This window comes from Micromys minutus (assembly GCF_963924665.1).
Source record: "Micromys minutus genome assembly, chromosome: X".
Lineage (NCBI taxonomy): Eukaryota > Metazoa > Chordata > Mammalia > Rodentia > Muridae > Micromys > Micromys minutus.
Window position 1 is genome coordinate 103,850,327 of NC_137970.1, and position 21,514 is coordinate 103,871,840.

At 41.6% G+C, this 21,514-nt stretch overlaps 1 protein-coding gene across 3 annotated transcripts in view; it reads right to left on the reverse strand.

Annotated features, from left to right (window-relative positions):
* Positions 1-660: 660 nt before the first annotated feature.
* Positions 661-21,514, reverse strand: part of HS6ST2 (heparan sulfate 6-O-sulfotransferase 2) — a gene marked incomplete at both ends in the record, with an annotated part of 272,368 nt that continues 251,514 nt past the window's right edge. For all 3 annotated transcript variants that reach the window (XM_080909692.1, XM_080909691.1, XM_080909690.1), the window contains one exon: positions 661-1,546. In XM_080909692.1, the coding sequence (XP_080765818.1) occupies positions 661-1,546 (886 nt within the window). The remainder of the gene's footprint in view (positions 1,547-21,514) is intronic.

Below are 21,514 nucleotides of genomic sequence, written 5' to 3' on the forward strand. Positions count from 1 at the left end.
AATCAGCAGAAGGTAGAAAAATTCTAAATTTTAAACATCTGTTAAATTACAAGACATGAATCCCGATCTATTTGAAAAGCCATTATTTTTACATAAACCCACCTACATTTAAGTGAGAAACTGTTTACGTTCTACAAATTTGGCAAAATTTATCATCAGTTGTTTTTCTGTTTAAATAGGGTCCTTGTTAAAACAAGGAAATGAATGGTTTTGAGTGTCTTTTAGTCTGCTCGTGTTTTGACTTATGCTTCCCTGCAGGGAGGAGGGTGCTTTCAAGATTTGGTTTTAACAGAGTATCCGGAATCATTTAAAGTCTGTTTAAACGGCCACATTTCATGTTTTCTTTGTGTCTCCCATACCTAATTTAAGAACTTCTTAAAATATCTAAACTGCAATTTCTGGTGAGTCTGGTTTGGCTCTCGGATTTCAGAAGTAGTTCATCCCCAAACAGACAATTTAATTACACACTGAGATTTGTTTTACCCACACACAGTATAACACTGAATCAAAAGGCAACTGTAAAGGCAATGTCTACACTTTTCTTTTGAACTTCCAAAATGAAGGAAGCAGGATGTGTTTGGACATTTTCATCTTGTGAGATACACGCTATCTTTTTGGTGATGCTTTGGGAAGCAGTGTGCACAAGCCATTGAGAGCCAGTTAGCGCCATGTTTCTACGCTCCCTATGTAGTCATTGGTGCCGTTGCTGGTGCTGCTGTCACCCTGCTCCTGGCCTGAGCCCTGCTTCTGACTGCCCCTGTTCTCCCTTTGGGTCACATTGGGATTTGGACTCTGAGTCAGATTCTGACTCAGATTCTGAGTCAGGTTCTGATTTGGGCTGGGATTTGGATTCTGACTCAGATTCTGACCTGGACTCTGGCTCTGACCCTGACTCTGACTCTGGAAATGGGTCTGAAGGAACCTTCCCTTCAGAAATTTGCGTTGCTCCTGACGCTTCCGCCTGGCATCCTGATGCTCTTTCTGCCTCATGAACTGGTACCTTTGCAGAAAGAGGTCCTTAGCATAGCTGTACAACTCCATATCCAGAAAATTCAGTCCCTCAATACGCTTTTGGACTTCCTCACTGATCTCAACACTAGAGGCCCTAGTGGTATTATACTGGGTAAACGGCGAAATAAAGTTCATGTTGAAGGTCTTCTCAAACAGGTACTGGGTCTTGCGCTGAAACTCAGTGAGGCCAAAGAATGCCATGTGCTTCAGATTGGACTTGGCACTTTCCAGAAGGACTTTGTTTCTTTGCTTTTCCGGCATGACAGAGAGGTTGTAGCAGCCAACTAGAGTCAGGTCAGACAGCATGCGAACTTGGCGGTTGTTGGCCAGATTATAGGGGCAGTCCATGAACTCTTTGAGAGGGCATCCAGACCAGTCATCACCGGTGTAGCAGCTGGGCAGCTCTTCAGAGGTTGGGGGCCTTCCATCACAGACGTGCAGAGATGCTTTCCATGTTGCTCCTCTCTGGACATGCCTCCATTCGCTCAGGTACCGAGACACTGGGTCTCTGAGGATGGTGATATAATGAAAGTTCCTATAGACGAAGCATAAAGGACAATGGTCAGAAGTGCGCCTGGCATAAGTGTAGTCAGGAAGGTGTGTGCATGCCATGTGATGTTCATGGTCACCAAGAAAAACAACAGAAGAATCACAGGTATTTGGTGGTGGAATCTGTCCTGTGAACTGTGTTTCGGCCCCCTCTTTATATCTAACTTCTTTGTCATTTTCCTCACACTGTATTCAGAGCAGGCATGAAAAAGACTCTGGATAACAACTTTGTCATGTTTTGCCCAACTAGGTTCTCTTCCCAGTGATGTTATTGACCCAGTATGCAACGCATTTATTTCATACTTTAAAACCTGAAATTTGTATTAAACCAGTCACAAAAGGGAGACTCAATTGAAGCAAATGACTATGAGGGTGGAGTGGAGTTAATAAAGGAGCTAAAATGCCAGTGTTTCTAATGAACAATGTATAAGCATTTTTTTTCCAATAACATGGTCTAATCTGGCAATGTTATAAAATAAAGAAAATCACATTAAAACTATTGACATGATACTTTCTAATCTAGTTACTGCAAGACTATCCTGGCTCATATGCTGGTAAAATGGCATGTAGAGACAGTCAGAGTATCCCAGGACCTTCAGAAATACAGTGGTTAGTCACGGACTAAACAAATGTATGTAGCTGTCGATAACATATATGCAAGCATCTACTTTCCTTTCAGTCTTTGCTTCCATGGTACCATCTCCAGGTTCCAAAATATGCCTTTTCTTTATTCACTGAGCAGAAAAACAGATCTAACAACTAAGGAAGCTTTGCTGGATGGTTGTATATCCTTTTGAGTTACAAATGAATAAAGTTCTCTGCATAAACAGCAGACTAGGAGACATTTGAACTCACTCACTGGCTGACATACTCAAACACATATGTAGTACATCTACACTCGTGGCCCACAACCCAGATACATCAAGGTCTATGTGGTTAGGCATCATCAAAGAGAGAAATTCTCCCACAGTTGTTCTTCTTCAGAGACATGAATTGCCATTCTCATGTACATGAAGTATAAAGTCATTGTAAGAGTATATTTATGGTTGGAAAACAACAATAAATACCCAGAATTCATCTCTCTCTCTCTCTCTCTCTCTCTCTCTCTCTCTCTCTCTCTCTCGTTCTTCTGAACAAGAGCAGGATCTCTGTTTTTTTAATCATTTCATCCATTTACATCTCAAATGATATTCCACTTCCCACATCCCCCTCACAAGCCCCCCATCCCACGACCTCCCTCTCCTACGAAGATTCAGGTACCAAACCTGGAGATTATGTCTATAGCCCTGTCCTTCCGAGGATAATAGTCTCAGTGACCTACATGGCCTCAATTGGGACCACCTGATGCTGCTGAAAATGTGCAGATAAAGTGTTCATTGGCCTCTGAAGTTACCTTGTGTGATAGAAGTTGGAAAACAAGTAAACCCACTACTTGTTTTGGATCCAGGATGAGGCACAGCTGGTAAAGAGCTTGCCATACAAACATGAGGGCCTGAGTTCAGATCCCCGGAATCCACATAAAAAGCCAAGTGTAGTAGTATGTGCCTGTAATTTCACAATTGTGGAGGCAGAGACTGGTGGAATTATGGAATTCACTGGACAGCCAGATGAGACCAATCAATGAGATCCAGATTTACTGAGCTACCCTGTCTCAAAAGTCAGACATTAACTTCTTGGTACTCAAACACACATGTGCATGGATATCCACACGAACCAACATAAAATAAGACCTTGGAGGTTTTGCCAGACTGAGGATCTGAAGAACTGTCAGAATACTTAGCAATATAGAAGTAAGTGACTTGGAGGAAGCCAATAAATCCAGAAACATGGGTAGTCATTCTGGGATTGTGTACTTGCTTCCTCGTGGTACATACCGTGCTCCTACTGTGGAGAAAGAAAGACACCTGGGAAACAGATAGGGCCATGTGGAAGGCAGGGGACAATTTGCAGCAGGATGTAAAAGGGTACGTGTACCATGTGGGCTGTAAGGATCAAACTCATGCCATTAGACTTAGCAGTAAGTTCCTTTACCCACTGAACTATCTTGCTGGCCCCACAATAGAAGGTGGTCAGCCAAACAGATGCTGGCGAGGATGTGAAGAAAGAGGAGCACTCCTTCACTGCTGGTGGGGTTGTAAACTGATACAACCACTCTGGAAATCAGTCTGGCAGTTCTTCAGAAAATTGGACATAGTACTACCTGAAGACCCAGTTATTCTACTTCTGGGCATATACCCCAGAGACGCTCTAATATACAACAAAGATACATGCACCACAATGTTCATAGCAGCTCTATTTATAATAGTCAGAAGCTGGAAAGAACCCAGATGTCCTTCAGTAGATGAATTGATACAAAAATTGTGGTACATTTACACAATGGAGTACTACTCAGCTATCAGAAACAATGACTTATCGAAATTCTTAAGAAAATGGATGCATCTAGAGAATATCATCCTGAGTGAGATAATCCAGTCACAAAAGAACAGACGCAGTCACTGATAATGGGATACTAACCCCAGAAAGCTCTGAACACCCCAGAAACAACTCACAGACTGTGTGAAGCTCAACAACAACAAAAAGAATATATTTTAATTAAAATAGAACTGTATCACATCCCCCTTTCCTCCCTACAGCCCCTCCTAGTCTCTCTCCTATCCCCTCAAATTAGTAGTCTCTTTTCCTATATTATTGATACATATATACATATGTGTATGTATATGTACCCACAAATACTTAATTACAACCTTAAAAATGTATTCGTATACTTTTATGCAAAAATGCTGAAAATTTGAACATTTATCTTTGTTTTTTAAAATAAAGTAAAAAAAAAAAGAAAAAAAAAAAAAAAAAAAAAAAAAAAGAAAGTGGTCAGCCTTGGACTGCCTTGTGGCACTAGCGGCATCATGGGCCTACAGGTACACTGAATTATCAGACATTCATTAACCCAGGAAACTAACAAGGAGTTTTGAGATCCAGTGGTCCTGGATGGATGTGGTTTGCTGGTGACCTTGCTTAATTTCTTCCTTTTAAAGGAAATCCAACCCTCTCCAAAATGCATCTGGATTCTGATTATATCCCCCAGTATTGCCAGCATACTTTCTTCTTTTTGGCAATGTCTGCATCAGGCACTGACTTAAATAGAACAAGATGTTGTAGGTCGTAGTATTTGCTAGAAATCTCCCTTCAGATTGCTATAAACCCAACTGGTACTGTGAAACAGACTGGTTTAATTTTCAAAGAGCCAGGCAAGCTCATCCCTAGGAAAATCATACACAGTTGGTTTCACTCAGTAATAATTGGACAGTATTGTCTTGCCACCCAACGGGTTACTTAATTAAAATGAACAGGTTTCACATTGTGAAATTGGAGTTATGACTCTCCATCAGTTTGCTGGGTTAATATAATGCCTGTTTGTCATTCAGTGCACGTGTATGCCCATGGTACTTTTAGTGGTACAAGGCATCCCACAGCTGGCCACCTCCTATTTCAAGACAGCTGCCCTCCAGGTGGCCTTGGATTAACCCAATTGTCCCTTGTTTCTTGCTCGTAGCTTTTGCGATAACTGCAGGGTGTGCTCGGAATGCAATATTCTGAGATAAGGAAGAGCTTCCTGAAATAGCCCCAGCCTTGTTCTTGTCCTTAGCCCCAGCCTTGCTCCTGCCCTTCCTAAGGAATGCAACATCTGGAGTTTGGGATGAACTACCCAGACTTTCTTCCTTTATCCTAGAAGTTCTATCTTTCTTCAACCATTTGTAAACAACATCCATTCTCTTCCAGTTATAAAACCCAGGGCTGAATTTGGGTCTTTTACTGTGGCCTAAGTGAGGTATACATATTTAATATTTTTCTGAGACAGGATTTCACTAAGATGTTCAAGCTGGTCTGAAACTCACTATATAGTCCAGACTGACCTGGAACTCATGATCCTCCTACCTCAGATTCCTTGGTAGTCAGATTCCAAGCATGCATCAGCACACCTGCATTCTGCATGCATATTTGAAACCTGTGTGCCCCAGGTAGATTTCTTGATCCTTGGAAGACTAACTCACATTTGATTCTGGCTGCTTTTATGTTTGCTGCCAGTCTGTGATGAACAAACTCACTTCACATCATTTGTGCATGGGTATGTTCTTTCCTGGTAGGTTCGCCATAGAGCCTGCTCCACATAAACAATGGCTCGTCATTATAGCATGTCACGGAGACAAGAGAATCCAATGACAATTTTGTGTAAGTCAGAGAAACTCAGGGGTAATCTATGATGTCACTGCCTCAGGAATTATTTATATCTAAACGATTCCCTATATCCTGCAGATCCTGGATCTTAGTAGGTCTTTCAAATCCAATTTTTGTGCTACTATCCAGGTGGCTGGCCCTTGTCACTTCTCTACCAGATCAGGCCACTTTTATGCATCCAGTCCCATGTTATTTCCACAGCCTCACAAGTAACATGTCTGGCCCGTCTTTCTGCAGTTAAGCCTTTTCCACAGCATACTGTAAACTGTAAACAAGCCCAGGTCTTCCGAAGCCATGAGAAGCCCAGCTTTCTTCTTGTCCAGTCTAAACTCCAATGAGCAGATCCTTCACTGTGCTAACTCTGAGTATTGACAGTTGAAAAAATTGATGGCTTGACTTGTACAACTGGAACGTGCAGCTAGGTTTGGGTTTCAACGGGTCAAATCTAGAATCTCACTAAGCATTCTACAAGGCCAAGCACCGAAAGACAAAGAATCATTTATCCCCCAAAATGGCAACAGTTGAGAAATTCTGTTCTATATTTTATGCTCTGAGGACATAAAATGCTTCTCATTGTTCAAGTTTATCATAGTGAACAATTCTATAAGGCTTCTGCCTCTGTATATAGTGTACCTACTCATTCAGATGGCATGGATTTGTTCTTCATAAACCATTTTTTTTAAAGCCAACAACAACAACTGCTTCAAAACTCTACTAAAAGGGTTTCCCCTCCATGGAACCTTTCAGGACAAAATAAGCTCCCTGCCTCTGCCCTGGTTGTTCTGGGAAGCTCCTATTGGAACATTCACTACAATATTCTATGATTGTCTAGTGATTTTACTGCCTCCCCCTTTGCAGAGTAGAGAATATGTATTGTTTATCAATATGAGCTCCTCTGGGCCTAGCATAATGTCTGACATAAAGTAAGTGATTAATGAAAGAGTATTGAATGAAGGCAGCCAAAGCAACAAAGCTGCGGGGTAGGGAATTAACAAGAAAATGTGTATCTTAGCCCTTGACATTGAAAATCCACTAGATGTCACTATTTAGTAGCAGATATACCATTTTGTACTGGAGATGGAACATTTAAGATCTGGGTATATTCAGCTTCGGTGCCTGACTTTTCATGCAGTACGCCACTTTAAAAGGAAGTTGGGAAGATCCCAGATATTAAAATGTAAGCCAATGAAAAGCAACAATCACATTTTCCTCCTTGTTTTTATTGTTTACTTATTCTGCAATAAAAACCTAAGTTGTAAGTTACAGAAGCTCGGGATTGCCACAGCCAGAAGAAACCCTTGCAGCAGTGAATCATCTGATCCAAGCCCTGCACTTTAGAAGCAGGGAGGAGCTCAGGCCCTGAGAGATGTAAGGCCTTATCCAGAAGTTGCAGGTTGCTGAGAGCCCCTGAGAATGGAGAGAACATTCAACCTGCCTTTAAAGACCTCACTAGCCTCAAATAAGGAGAAAGCTCTGGCTGTTAAGAGTGGGTACTTCCTCACCATGGGCTCATACCTAGGAGTGCTTTGTACCTGTCACTTATGCATTAAGAAATGGAGACTAAGAGGAAAAATATAATCCAAGGTCATTTCTCAAGCTAGTTTTCCCATTTCCAGTTCTGGGTCAAAACCCCAGAACTTCCAGCTTTGAGAAGAACTGAAAGGAGCAGTGAGGACTGAGCACCCCACTGTCGTGCTCTTAGGCTCAACCTTCCCAAGGCTGCATGCAACCTTTTTACTACAGTTCCTCATGCTGTAGTGAACCCCAACTGCATTATTTTTGTACTTCATAACTGCAAGTTTGCTACTGTTCTTAATCGTAATGTAAAGATCTGATATGCAGGACATCTGAAATGTGACCTTAGTGAAAGGGTCATTCTGTCCCCAAAGGAGTCATGATCCACAGGTTGACAATCATTGCTCTAGGTGCTTTTTGAGTTGTCCACTATTTCAAAATTTGGCTCTCAGGACTCTGGACCCTATGCATTAGTGAGCTCTCTTGAAGCTGACATAATGGAGCTGGGAATGTGTGGCCTAAGTGTGGTGTCATCAATCAGAACTCTTTCCAACCAAGTGAAGCCCTAAGAGAAAGATAGCCCCAAGCTTCTGGTTGGAGAATCTCTAGAGATGATCATTTCTGTCAGTGGCCATCCAGGGACCATCCCCTGAACAAAGTTCTGAGTATCAAGCTGTAAACATTGGCTTTTCTTTGAGGATACTGCTTCACAAAAGGCCATCATAATATTTTTCTACACAGGCCATAGCAGAAATAAATATCAAAACCAGTTTTTTGGAAGGCCAGCAAACTCATAGCAGTTAAGGTCATAGGAGTGATCAATAAAAAGTTAATTTAAGAAAGGAAACAGTTTCTTAAGCCAAATCAATATGAGAAAAAATTTTATTATACCTATAGCTTGCTTCTGATATTTTTCCTGAAAGTTCAGTCTTTCCACACCTTCCCTTAGTTTTAGAGTAATGAAGAGCGATAGAAAAACAGGAATTGTAGTTGGTGGTCCTAGGGAAACTGAATGGACAGTAGGGGGTATACATGTGATTGAGTCATTAATGCTAAAAGTCTGGTCCACATCCTCAGCTAAAAAGGTCTAAAATAAGTGCTTTGAATCTCTCAGTGCATGTAAATAACAGAGTCCAAGCAAGCAGGATGACTTTCAGTTCAAACAACATTAATATGTAAGCCTAGGCTAAATAAAAGTGCAGTAAATTGAATTAAAAGCAAATATGCCTCTGATGGGACTAGCAGTTGCTGTTTGAATTGATTTTCGTGTGTGCTTCATATATTGGCAGTCCCCAAAGAGGATTTTCATAAGCAGTGGCAGCAGCCCCATTAAAGAAGAGCAGGGCTTCTCAAGGGGACTACTTTGAAGCGGGTGGACACTCATTCAGATGTTCTGGTTTTGGTACATTTGCCACAAGAGTCTTGTGGCTTCGTAGTCAAGCTTTATCTAGTGAAAAGAGTGAGCCATCCCATTTGCAGATAGTGAGCTATGCAGAGCACTGATACCCATGATTTCATTTCATTGTCTTCCCAGTACTGTAAGTCTCAAATGATATGGATGTTGAACCGCTGCTTTCCAAGTTAATAGTCTGGGCTCATCATTTGGCTTGGTTCACCGAGGAATCCCAGTGTGACAAGACCAAATCTTAGGGACTCACAATGCTATAGGATGACCAAAAGTTACTATGGTCACTCAAGGGAGCAGCTATTGAACAGAAAACCAACTTGGAATAGGCTCAAGCTCTTATTCCCACCAAAGAAGTTACTTTTTTTCTGTCAAAGATAGAACTCCCACTTTATAGTCATCCAAAATCAAATTGCAGCCTAGGCATGCGTTGCACTATGCTATCTAGGTTAATGTTACATACTCTATGATACCTAGACAACAACAAATATTCTTAATGACAGGTGTCTCAAGACATTTTCTAGTCTTGGAGAGGTTTTAATTGTTCTTCACTCAAGAGAATATTTATGTGTGTATAAAGTAGCATTTTAACAAATTGATTTCCTATCCCTGGCTAATTAGCAGTGGGCCGATCTATCTGTGATATGGGAAACCTCATCAGAGCACAAATGCCCTTCGCGAAAACTGAAGAGTGACAACATCTTTTACAGAGCAGACAATGATTCAACCTTTTATTCCCTTTATGGGCAATAAAGACTTCGAATATGTCTAAAATAAAATTCAAGATGGCATTCTTCACATAATCTGTCATAGGGGTATTAACACTTTAAAAAAAGCAATTCCCCTCTTTCCCAAGCCCCACAGGTCCCAAAGTACATAAATCTAAAAGGTTTTGCAACTAGTGAGAAAACTGAGTTGTTTCTTTTAACCAAGATGTGAAATTCCAAGCTTTATGATCCGTGTTCTCCAGTCTTTACCCAGAATCCACTCAATTGCTTAGCATCATGAAAAGATTTACAGCTTAATGCACCTCCCCACCACCTCTACTTTTTCATTCTAAAATTGTTTTGTGAGTTGTGGTTCATTAATACTCCAAGTGTTTTTGAGGTGGAGAGAACTTTTAGAGAAAATTCTTTTTAGTGTGTACATGAGGTAGACCAGGGCAGTGGGGGAGGGGGGTTGAGGAATATAATTCCTCTAAGTTACATGCAGACTAGTTTACTAATTTATTAACAATTTCAGGCTACCTAACTTCCCTTCCAGGAACTCCTTCCTACCCATATGGTATTTCTTAGGGTTCTGAGTCTTTCTATTATTTTTATGTGACATTCCTTGCCAACCTGCCATACCCTGAGGGTAGGCATCTGATGCCAGCGATAGGAAATTGATCTATTTCTTCTCCCAATGCCAAACTTGGGAGTTGAGAGTGCAGAGTGGAAATCACACACTCTTGGCATCAGTAGCAGGCAAGGAATCCTCTAAGCAGCCTCTCTGTGGTTACTATGGTTTATGTCTTGCTCTTCAGATGATGTCTCCTATAATCTTCTGACCTGGAAATCCAACCTTTCTTCCCTGCCTTTTGATTGTCCAGTACAAAATGTGGAACACAACATGTTCTGTGTTTCAGCTAGAACCTCAGTGACATCTGATTCAGGAACCTATGCATGGGTGGGGAGATAGTGGGTCCTTTGACCTTTGAAGCTGAGGGAATTAAAAGATAATACTCAAAAAGTATTAGTTACTAGTACTGCTGCTGATGTTGTTATATAGATAAGGGTACTCAGACCAAAGGTTCAAGTCAGCCATCTTTCAAAATCAGAGTCAGATCCTGATTATCTGGCAGTTTTATAGAAGCCTTGAGCTCAAACTCCTGTACCCAGCTTCAGTTGCCATAGACCAGGAACAAAACCAGCCTGCTGAGGAAAAAGGACAACTGAAGTGGGAATCAGTTGGCTATTATTAAGTTGACTGGGACTAACCTTGGGGTTGGAATTTATTGACCAGTCCAGCTCAAGCCTTTGATAGCCTGTTCACAATCTCTAGATTGTGGGAATTGCAGAGGCACATGGACTCACTGCTGTAGGGACCACCACAATGGCACAGAATCAAGTCACGGCCCATTCACATGGCAAGCCATCAATACAAATTATTTAGGGCAGTTTTAAACTGGCTGCAGCCAGTCCCGCTCCTTCACCCAGGGTCTGCTGTATACCTGCTGTCAGGCAGGCAGGCACCTCCACCTCCTCTAGTGTTCTTTTGCAGAAACCATCAGAGGGAAACCTAGTCAGGAAAAAAAAATGCTTCCTCTCAGCATTGTGCTCGTTTACAGAACAGCGCATGCAAAAGCTTCTCCTAAATGAAGGCTGCCCTTCTTGTGCCCGGGGTTGATTTTAATGAGCTCCAATATTGTTTTAAGGTGCCAAGAAAAATGAAGTGCAAACTTTGGCTTTAATGGAGAGATGCAGACCTTCTCAAGCATTTCAACTGGAGAGAATTGGAACCAGGCAGAATCTCAAGGGTGGGAGGGGTTATGCACCATATTTCCCACCCCAGAGAGTATTTTTCAGTTATTCCAGCTACCAAAGGCATACATACTAAAGAACATGGCTACACCACATGTGTGTGCAAATCAGCATTAGTATAGTAACGGCTTTAGTATAGTAACGCCATCTTAATAGTGACAATACAAAGAAAGAAAATGTGTTAGTCTGACATCCGACCTTTTACCTAAGAATCCAAGAGCAAGCTGGGGTGAGTATGGGAGAAGAATGACTGAACATGCTATCTTAAAGTTAGGTAATCATGAAGCCTGTAGGAGGGCTACACGATCTGGATAGTAGAGATCTATCTTTTATGTAGATGACAGGATGTTCCCCTTTTAAGGTATAGAGGGGGTTGTGTGTCATGATCAGTGGGAAAGTATCAGGAAGCTAAGGGCTGAGTGCTCTCACCATCACTTCCTATGCACGATATGCTAATGCTGGTAGCAATTCAACATCAAACTGAAATGTCTGGAATCCTAGAGACACACATGTCAGACTGAGTGAATTTATACTGCATGAAATCTGAAATGAATGTATACTGTAAAACATAAATCATTTGGGGTTTTTTTTGTGACTATGTAAACATTCCACATTTTTTGACAGAGTAGAAAGTTTAAAAACTGGCAAGTTCTAAACACCATCTTTGGAAAGGGGAGCGTCACTTTATAGAAAAGTCATAGGGCCTTGCTATTTGTCCTGTTGTGGAGCAGTTCTCTGAGGGAACTGCCTAGAATGTTCCACATGTCAGTTTCTGCACCTCATCTGTGCTCTGTAGATACTGCAAACTTTGTCTTGTATGTAGAACTGGGTACCTCATTAAAGGCAGAAGCCATCCCCAGATGTAGATGACAAATCAGTATTTTGCTCAGAGTCTTGATAGGCAGGCCTCTTACAGGTTACATAGTCCAAGCACTTGAGCAAAGAGATGCCAAGACTCTAAAGACTCGTCAAGTTTGCACATTCAGTCTGTGACAGAGCCATAACCCCAAACCAAGTCTCCAACTCCTTGCTCAGATTTTAAATGTTTTTGTTTTAAATTATTTATTATAATTACTACTACTACTACTACTACTACTACTACTACTACTACTTTATTATTTAGATATCATGATCATGTGACGGGTAAACAGAAATAAGCTTTTCACAAAGACAGCTCCTCTGCAAGGTAAAAGTTCACTTCTTTAAACTTCATGATCTCAAAGCCATAAAAGAGGTCACACGGCCAATGTTCTCTTGGAGAGAAATGTCTTATCCTGAGTTCTCAGCTTAAGGTAAATATTAGAGGGGAACACTATCTTTGTTTTTTTTTTTTTTAACTTAATACTGACAACTGACCATGTTCCTCTTACAGGGCAAGGCTTCCTTTCCTCATGTTGTCTTTCTTACTAGACTTGAGGTTTATTCTCAGAGATGGTGATTGAAAGTGGATCGGAGGCCACAGATGATTATTCTGGATGAAATCCTCTTTCCTGGATTGGTGGTATACAAAGGCTGGCTGAAGAAAATCTACTGCTATTAGTCCCTAAGAGGAGAGAGGGAGGGCGAGATAGATAGATAGATAGATAGAGATAGAGATAGAGAGAGAGAGAGAGAGAGAGAGAGAGAGAGAGAGAGAGGGGGGGGGGGGGAGGAAATAACAGAGGGATGGAGGGAGGGCAATGAGGCCCAGTAGTTTGATTAATAAAATTTGGACATTTCTTTGATTATTCAGTTTCTAGGAAAAATACATGGCAAGTTATAGGATGCTTGTTTTACACATGAGGAAACTATGCCTCTTACTAAGAAGGCATTTTGCCCAAGGAGACCCAACTAGTCAGCTCTGGGTCCAGGACTAGAAGCCAGCTCTTCTGCAACTCCCGTTTCAGTGTTCTCCACTGTTCTTTTGCTTAGTAAACAACAATGCCAGAATTTCTTTCTTCTGTTTTTTCTCAACAACCAGAGATTTATCCTCAAGAGCCTCAAGAGTCAAACCGATTGGCACCTCTCCCATCTCTCTTTAGAGGGTTTGACATCTTGAAGAATAGTCACTATACTTGAAGAATAGTTGAACTATCTACCTGGAAACCTTGCAATTTCCCAGGATGTTCCTTTTAGCCTTCTCCTACCTGCTCTACAACAGTTCCTTGTTCTATCCATCAGAACTCATTGGCTCTGAACTCAAACCAGGCAAACCCTGCTCTTCCACCACCAGCCTGCCTCTGACTTCAGCACCTTACTTCTCCTAGCCCCAGTGCTGACCCTCCCTCAGCAGCAGAGAATGTTAACAATCACAATGTCACCTGAAAGGTAGCATTTCTTTCCCAGTTCTCACTGAGGCCTGAAATCCTCTAGCTGTAGTTGATGTTTCTCCTTGTCCTGTACTGTCAGAAGGTCTAGCTGCTCAGATAGGTGACATTCACCATCTCTTTCCCCATATCTTCATATTAGTTGAGTCTTCCTATCTGGTCTTCTGTCTGTCTGACACCTCCCTCCATTTTTTGTTTAAATTGCTCAAAACCTCAGATGTGGGAGGAAAAGAATTAACAATACATTTGACATGTTTAACAGCACCAGAAGATTTATTTTCATGAGAAAAAAGGGCAATACCATGCCCATTTTGCTTAGTGCAGAGTTCAGGCAGAATTAGGGAGAGGGACAGAGGCCTTTTTGGAGCCATGGTAGCTGGTTACTGTGTATAGAGAAAGGCTGCTTCAATAGCCATCATCAAGAGGCCTTTCCCTTTCTGCTCAAAGAAAGCAAAGAAATTTGAAATGAGGCCATTTGGTGACAGTTTAATCAAATCACCCCGCCTCCTTTTTGGAATCATGAATGAGTCATGAACACAGTAAGTTAAAGCAAGATTTGATTTCCCCAGGGCTATTTTTGAAGTTCTGTTGTTCCCCTTTCCCACCTCCTTCCATGTAACATTCATGAGTCAAGGTGTGGGGAGAACACACCAACCTTCACCTTTGAAGTGGAAAGAATGTCCTGACAGTTGATATATGGGCAGGTAGGCTGTGGAGAGGCTGGGGTTACCAGAGTTCAGCATACCAAGCTCTGTTCAGGTGATGAGGGCTTACTGCTGAGGTGCGCCACTAGAAAACTTGGTATTTCTTGGTTAATTTGAGAGGATTAAAGTGCTATCGATTCATACCTTTCTAAAGGCACCACACCCTCTTTTGCCTTTTGTCCTAAAAGAGATCTTTTAACACATCACATTTTCCTTCACTCTCATTATATCCTCATGACATGCCTGTAAAATAGACAGGCTAGCCCATTCCACAAACACAGAAATTAGTGCACAGAAAGGTGAAAGGCCACATACCTAGTAAGTGATCAAGTTGCATATGCCTTAAACCCATGTCTAGACATCCAGACTCATTCTGCTTATCCAGTGCCACTTTGCTTATTTTTAGAATGAAAGGAATTTTGTGGGACATAGAATTCTGCAACTCTTACCAGCATAGGAAACCAAAGCCAGCCTTTCAGGGTGGTATGGTTTCAAGGGTGCAGGGGAACAAAGTCCCTCCATCTTATTGTAACTAGAAATGCATAGTACAAGGTCTATGCCTTTTGTTTAAGTATCTGCCATATGAGCATGCATGCATGAATGCGTGTGCGTGTGCATCTTTTAGTGAGAAATATAGGGAATAAGAGGTGAATCATAAGCTATTAAGACTTACCATTTACACAGAGGAGCAACTGCAGGACCTGCAAAATGACAGCCATCCTATCCTAGGAGCTTACAATTAGGGTTAGGATAGAGAAGGAGGATTACGAGGCATGCATACTACAAAGCACCAAGTTTAGAAGAAAGATAAAAGCAACTGAGAAGAAACAGTAAGGAACCACAGGAATTATATACTAGAGCTGAGAACCTGTCAGAGTTCTCTGGTTTAAAATACACCTGATATATAGCAGAGAGATAGGGAGATCAACAAGAGTGGGAAGGGAGAAACAGAGATAAATAAGAGCAAGGTACAACAATAAACTCTGTGTGCTAACACCAATGGTAATAAATCATACGCATGTGAAATTGCAGCTACAAAGGGTAAAGCCCAAGGCTTTGCAAAGAAAATTAGCAGGCTGGATTTTGGAAGAATATTGCCAATGACTTTGATCTCTAACTTACTAGTTTGATCTTTTCTTCTGTCTCAGCAGCTTCCCTGGATATAGAATAACACACCAAGCAAACTGACCTGCTGCCTCCCAGAACCTGGCCACCAATAGCTTTGGTCTTTTTCTCCAGTTACAGCAGGGTCTGTTTTCTCTGTGTCTAAATAGCTTATAGGAAACCCACAGGGGATCGGTTTGAGAAGTGTCTATAGATGCTCAAAACAGCATGGTCAAAATCCCTTACATAAACTGGTGTGTAGGGAACATCCACCCCACGCACATCCTCCCATACAGACGAATCATCTCTAGATTACTTATATGTCCAAATGTAATTCAAACACTATGCAAATGCTATGTTAGTAATCCTTACATTTTACTGTTTAGGTATGAGTTCCATAGAAATATATCTACAGGTATTCAGGACAGTCACCATGTTTCCCCAAATATTTTCCCTTTAGAGTTAGGTAAACCCACAGATATGGACCCATGAATATAGAGCACCAAGTATACTGTCTTTCAGATAGCTTATTTCCTTCTGATATTCACAGCTGAAACCACCATGTATTTCTAGGAACCCCCAGAAATGGCTGTCAAGACATCCCTTTGAGCAGGGTTTCTCAACCTGTGGGTTATGACCCCCAGAGAAGTTGAATATTATATTACAATTCATAACAGTAGTAGAATTACAGTTATGAAGTAGCAACAAAAATAATTGCATTGTGGAGGGGGTCACCACAACATAAGGAACTGTAGTAAAGGGCCACTGTTTTGGGAAGGTTGAGATCCACTGCTTTAGAAGATGTTGTTCATCTGACCTTGTAATTCATGTCTGAGATCTGAGTCTTTTCTTCCCTGCAAGGTCATCAACACTTGACACAAAGAGAGCAGGTTCTCTTTCTGACCCTTCTGTTCTCTCTCCCTATGGGCTTTGTAGAGCCAGAATCATGCAGCAAATCCAACCACTGACAAATGCCTTGTATTTGAGTCTCTGGGGTTAGAATGCCCTGGAGGTAAGTTCTAGAGTATATTACTTAATGTCTCTAAATGTGGCAGCCCTCCTCCTCTGAAACCATCTATTTAACAGACTGTGCTTCTTCAATGGGCTAGCCTATGTAAATAGCTTAGCAAAGTCCAAGACACCTGGTACTGGTGTATGTATGTATATATGGTGTATGTATGGTTTGAAATTACCAACCATAAAATATTCTCTAGCCTCCCACTTTGCTCTTAATGAAATGTCAGCCCTGTAAGGCTCCCTTTAGCCAACTGAGCTATTATTCTAGAAGCAAAGAGAATCACACTAGGAGGCCTTTGGACAAGAAGCTGTTAAATGACCTGACTCCTGCTATATTTTCAGCGGTGTTTGCTCCTCAAAACGCAAGGAAAGACGGAAACTGATTTCAACTTGAATTTGATATTTTCGTGCCCCACACACTGAATGCCACCAAAGCCTCCACTCCCCGAACAGCGGTTTGTGGAGATGGAAGAGCGGCAGTTTTTCATTTTCCAGAGTCCACTCACCCTTCCAAGAATCTCAATGCCTCATTGATTCATAATACAGTGCATAAAGATTTCATTTTTCCTGCCCACAGTGATACATTATGGAGGCAATCTGTTTTGCCACTGAAAAGTTTGCTTAGTAGAAAAATTTGGAGTTTTGACATTCAGGAAATTACAGTCATCTGTAAAACGCGATGGATATGCCAAGGCTAACATTTTCATTGCACTCTTGGAGCCAGAATAACTATGATAAAATGTGTGTTGCCTCCACACAGTTCAGGATCTTTTAAGGAAACACGACTCAGCACTGGGAACCTGCATCTCTGGGTTTCGAGATTCCAATGGCAATGCCCGTTAACTGCTCCGCTCCCATCAGCACAGCCTAGCTCCGTGGCCAAACCATGTGCTATGACAATGACGGTCCTCATGTTGCAACTTGGTTCTGGAAAGAGCACTGACTGGACTGTTGTTTATCCTCATGCTGCCAAGGGAAAGCCATGAGAGGGAATCAAGAGAATCAAGTTTGAGTATTCCACATGCACACACTTGGCAATTGCCATCCCAGCTGCCAAAGGTGCACGTATATGTCAGAGAGAACTGGAAGCTGAAGGAGTACCACAGTGTATGTACCTATGACCCTCAACTTGTGCTCACCCTTTAAGAGTTTGAACTCACAGTGATTCTTTTGCATCAGTCTCCTGAGAACTGGGATTATAGGTTTATACTATGCCTGGACCCTTTTCCTTTCCTCATTGCAGGTCCAATTTTCTAAATGGTATCAGAAGCCTACTGCTCTGGAGCTATCTATGTGTTCAGCGCTTGGTTTCAAAATGCTCAATGACATGGAGGTAGTGGAGTGGCTTGGATGTGAAATAGACCTTTCGGCCAGCTTGAGTGATGTTATGAGCAATTTCTCCTTGGTCCTCAAGCACTGTGTCTCATCAGAAGTGCATACACGAAATGGTGGTTCGAAAGCAGACAATAAGTATTATCCTCTTGGCACTTGGAAATTGCTTAAATTTGATCCCAATATAGTCTTTCTAGTACCAGGAAATGCACTGTACAAAAACCTTATGAATAGATCTGACTCATCAGTCAAGGAGTCTTTAATAGCCTCAAGGAAGGTATACATGCATCCGCACTCAATTGTCACAGATGCTCTCTCAACTTCTACCGTGTGTCAGACACAATTCTAAAGGGTTAAAGTGTGTTCATTCAATTATCACAACAAATCTACAGGGTAAGGGCTAACATTGTGATTTTCCTTTTAACAATAAAGGAAACTAAAGCACAGAGTGGTTGAACAGTTTGCAGTTCACACAGTCTTGTGGTAAGAGGTGAAGCATCCAAAGCTTATAGAGGATGGTGACAAACTTCATGTTCATGATCTATATTGACTTTCATAAAGAAAACAATAAGAGCTCTCTCCTGGGGCCTGGGGAGACAGCAAAAGCACAAGGACTCGAGTTGAATCCCCAGTACCCACGTAAAATGCTAGACATGGGGTATTCCCAGTGTTGGAGCGGGAGAAACAGGCAGATCTCTGGGTTTCTTGGCCAGTCATCTGAGACTAATTGGTTAGCTCCTGATTTCAGTGTAAAACTCTGTCTCTACAAACAAGGCTTATGGCTCAAGAGGAATGATATCTTATGTTGGCCTCTGACATCAACATGGGCATCATCTGTACACACAGAGATATGGGTACATGCACACACAGAGACACAGACAGACACAGACAGACAGACAGACAGAGGGACAGACAGACACACACACACACACACACACACACACACACCCCACACACACACACCCCACTCTGCTAGGCTTTGCTGTACTCCAGAATGACCCTTTTGCATGCTAAGCTTCTTACAGGAGCACGGATGACTGACCAGATCAGAAGGCGATGACATAGGGGCTGGAGCAGTGGAGGAGAGGCATACAGGAGACCAAGAGAAGAGGGTGCTGGGGAGAGAAGCAAATCGGTGCTCTTCTTCCTCACAGTAGCATCCAAACAGCCTAAGTTGGCTCGTTTCTCCTCTTCCTGGAACATGTCCTGGGGAACACTGCATGCTCCTGACCTGACACAGGGCTCTAGCTGGATGACCATACTCTCTGCAGTTGTAGAGACAAGTCAGGACCTATTTCCCTACATATTCTTTAGAGACCAAAAGTCATCCCTTAACAGGATTATTCCTGCCCTCAAATCTCTCCCTGACCACTACAGAAAATCCTTAGATTTTAGGCACGCGACACAGAAAGCCTCTGGCAAGCACAAGCTCACCAATTAGCAGACTTTATTAGAAAGCAGACAAAGCAACAGAAAGGGGAGCAGTAACACTGCGTGGAGAGTACAGATGCTGGGGAAGAGGGGCTACAGGGACACTGAAGCAAGAATCCCCCAAATCCCTCATTTACAACCCCAGCCCCCGAGCTAAAGGGAGAGAGCCCAAATACATACAATTCTTCTTTTTTCTATTTATATGGTCTATGTGGAGGCAACTTTCAGAATTGGTTCTTAAATACTACCACCCATGAGTAAGGATGCCCTTGGAAGTCACCTCAAATCTTTCTTGGAAGTAGGCTGGAAAAATAAATAAATAGATGTACAGGCAAAAATAGAAAGCCACCCCCTGTTTATCTTGAGGATGTCTTACACATTGATTTAGAGGGCTTTATTACTCTATGAGTCACACATTTGGTGAATAGCACATTTTGAAATTTAGACTCCATAAAAAGGACCTAACGGACTACTGCAAAGTGTTCCCAACTGGGCCCACTTGTCTTCAGTCCCCAGCACCCCAGGAAAGCAAGACCTTTGGAAGCTTCTGCAAATGCTGGTTAGCAGGTTAGCAGGCAGCTCCAACACTCTCTCCCAGTGCACCGTTCTTCTCAGCCCATCCCCCTCCACAAAGTTCTTCAGCTCCATTGATTCAATCCCTTACCCACTTAGCAATTTTCTTCATTTCTGTCCCCAGACAGGTTTTCTTGCACCTTCCTGTATTGTTCTCTTCCTTCTATCATGGAATGATCGATGACCCGATAGGCATTTAAATTAACAAAGCAATTGCATTTACATAAGACAACGCTTATCTCCAGCTAAAAAGAGGCCCAGCTATAATACACATATAATAGGGAGGGTACCTATTCATCATCCACATTTATAGCACCTTGAACTGGAAAGAATGTTCTAGAAAGTGGTATATGAGGGGAGAGAGCCATGTAGACTTTATCACTGGAAGTAATCAATGAGTCTCAACTAATAGATTCTATAGCTCAAGGTAAAAATATATAAACGTATAGTAAAATATATGTTTAGTGCTTGCAGTTTGCTGAATTTAATTCAAACGTTCATTGATTTCATTTAATACAACGTTTATATAATCAGGAAGTCGGTAACAATTGAAAATGGCAAGTCTAGCCTTTATTCATCAGGGCATTTGGTAACATCTAGTAATGGCAGGATATTCTCACTTAATTGAATTGAAAATGCAACATATATTAACTTACAAAAACTTAATCAGTGTGATCAAATTAAAATAGGCAAGTGCCACACTATTCTGATTAAAGCACTTGCAAATCCTCCGCACTGCCCAGAAATTTGTGGTGTTAATGATTTAAACTCAGGTTTCTTCTCAAGGGAGTCAGACTTAGAATTTTTTCACTAGACAATTAGAAATCTCCATTCTTTATTTGAAAAATGTTGCAATGGCATTATTGACGTTAATTCTCAGAGAGTGCAGCATAGTAAATAGCGTGTGCTGATTTTTTTTTTCTCTCTTGACCATCATTGCCTTTCCTGTGGGATGGTCATTAATCTCAAAGCTGTACCTCTTGTGAGTGGTAATGAAGTTTAGCAATGGTGTAGTGAACATTTTAAAATAGACTGGGGGTGGGCAGTTCATTTCTCTTCCTTTTGCAAATCAGTTCTAGGTTTCACTGAAAGGAATTTGCTTGAGGTCCCATTCAAAAAACATCAGATGAACTGGTCTGATGTCCTGAGTAGAAGAATACGGAATTAGGCCACTTCAATTAAATGTGTTCTTAATGGACCACCATAAGCACTATGTAGGGAGATATGAAATATTTTTTCCTTCTTTTAAAACACTAAGCTTGCCAGCTTGAAATTGCAGCAGCAGGATCTGGAAAACAACAGAAATTTCTGGCATCATTGTTTCTGTGGATACTGGTAATAAGGGACTGTCTAGCTATTTGTACTGGAGTCAGCAAATGTACCTCCTCATTTAATAGCACAGAAAGCACAGACCCAGAAAGGCTAAGTGATTTTCTCAAGATGGCAGACTAGACAGGGTCAGATCTGGGAACAGATGTTCAGTGTTTACCTAGGCTTTTTCTCTATCCCAAATTGTATCTAGCCTATCTTTAATACACGAGCCAAGTCCTTGGAACCTGCCTTTAACCTCTGCCTCTCCATTTCCCCCTGCCTTTCCCTCTCTCCTTCTCTTCTACCAACTATTTATCAATAAACTATTTTTAAAGCACTCTCGGCAACAATTTCCCAGGTAATAGTTCTTGAAAGGCAGGGAGAAGAAGAGGTTCAGATAGAGGGCCAATTGGATCTGAGCATCCATCTCTGAAATCTCACAGGACCCAGGAAAATGCAATGAGTCCTATACTTGATTCAACATAAAACTCAACAGAGACA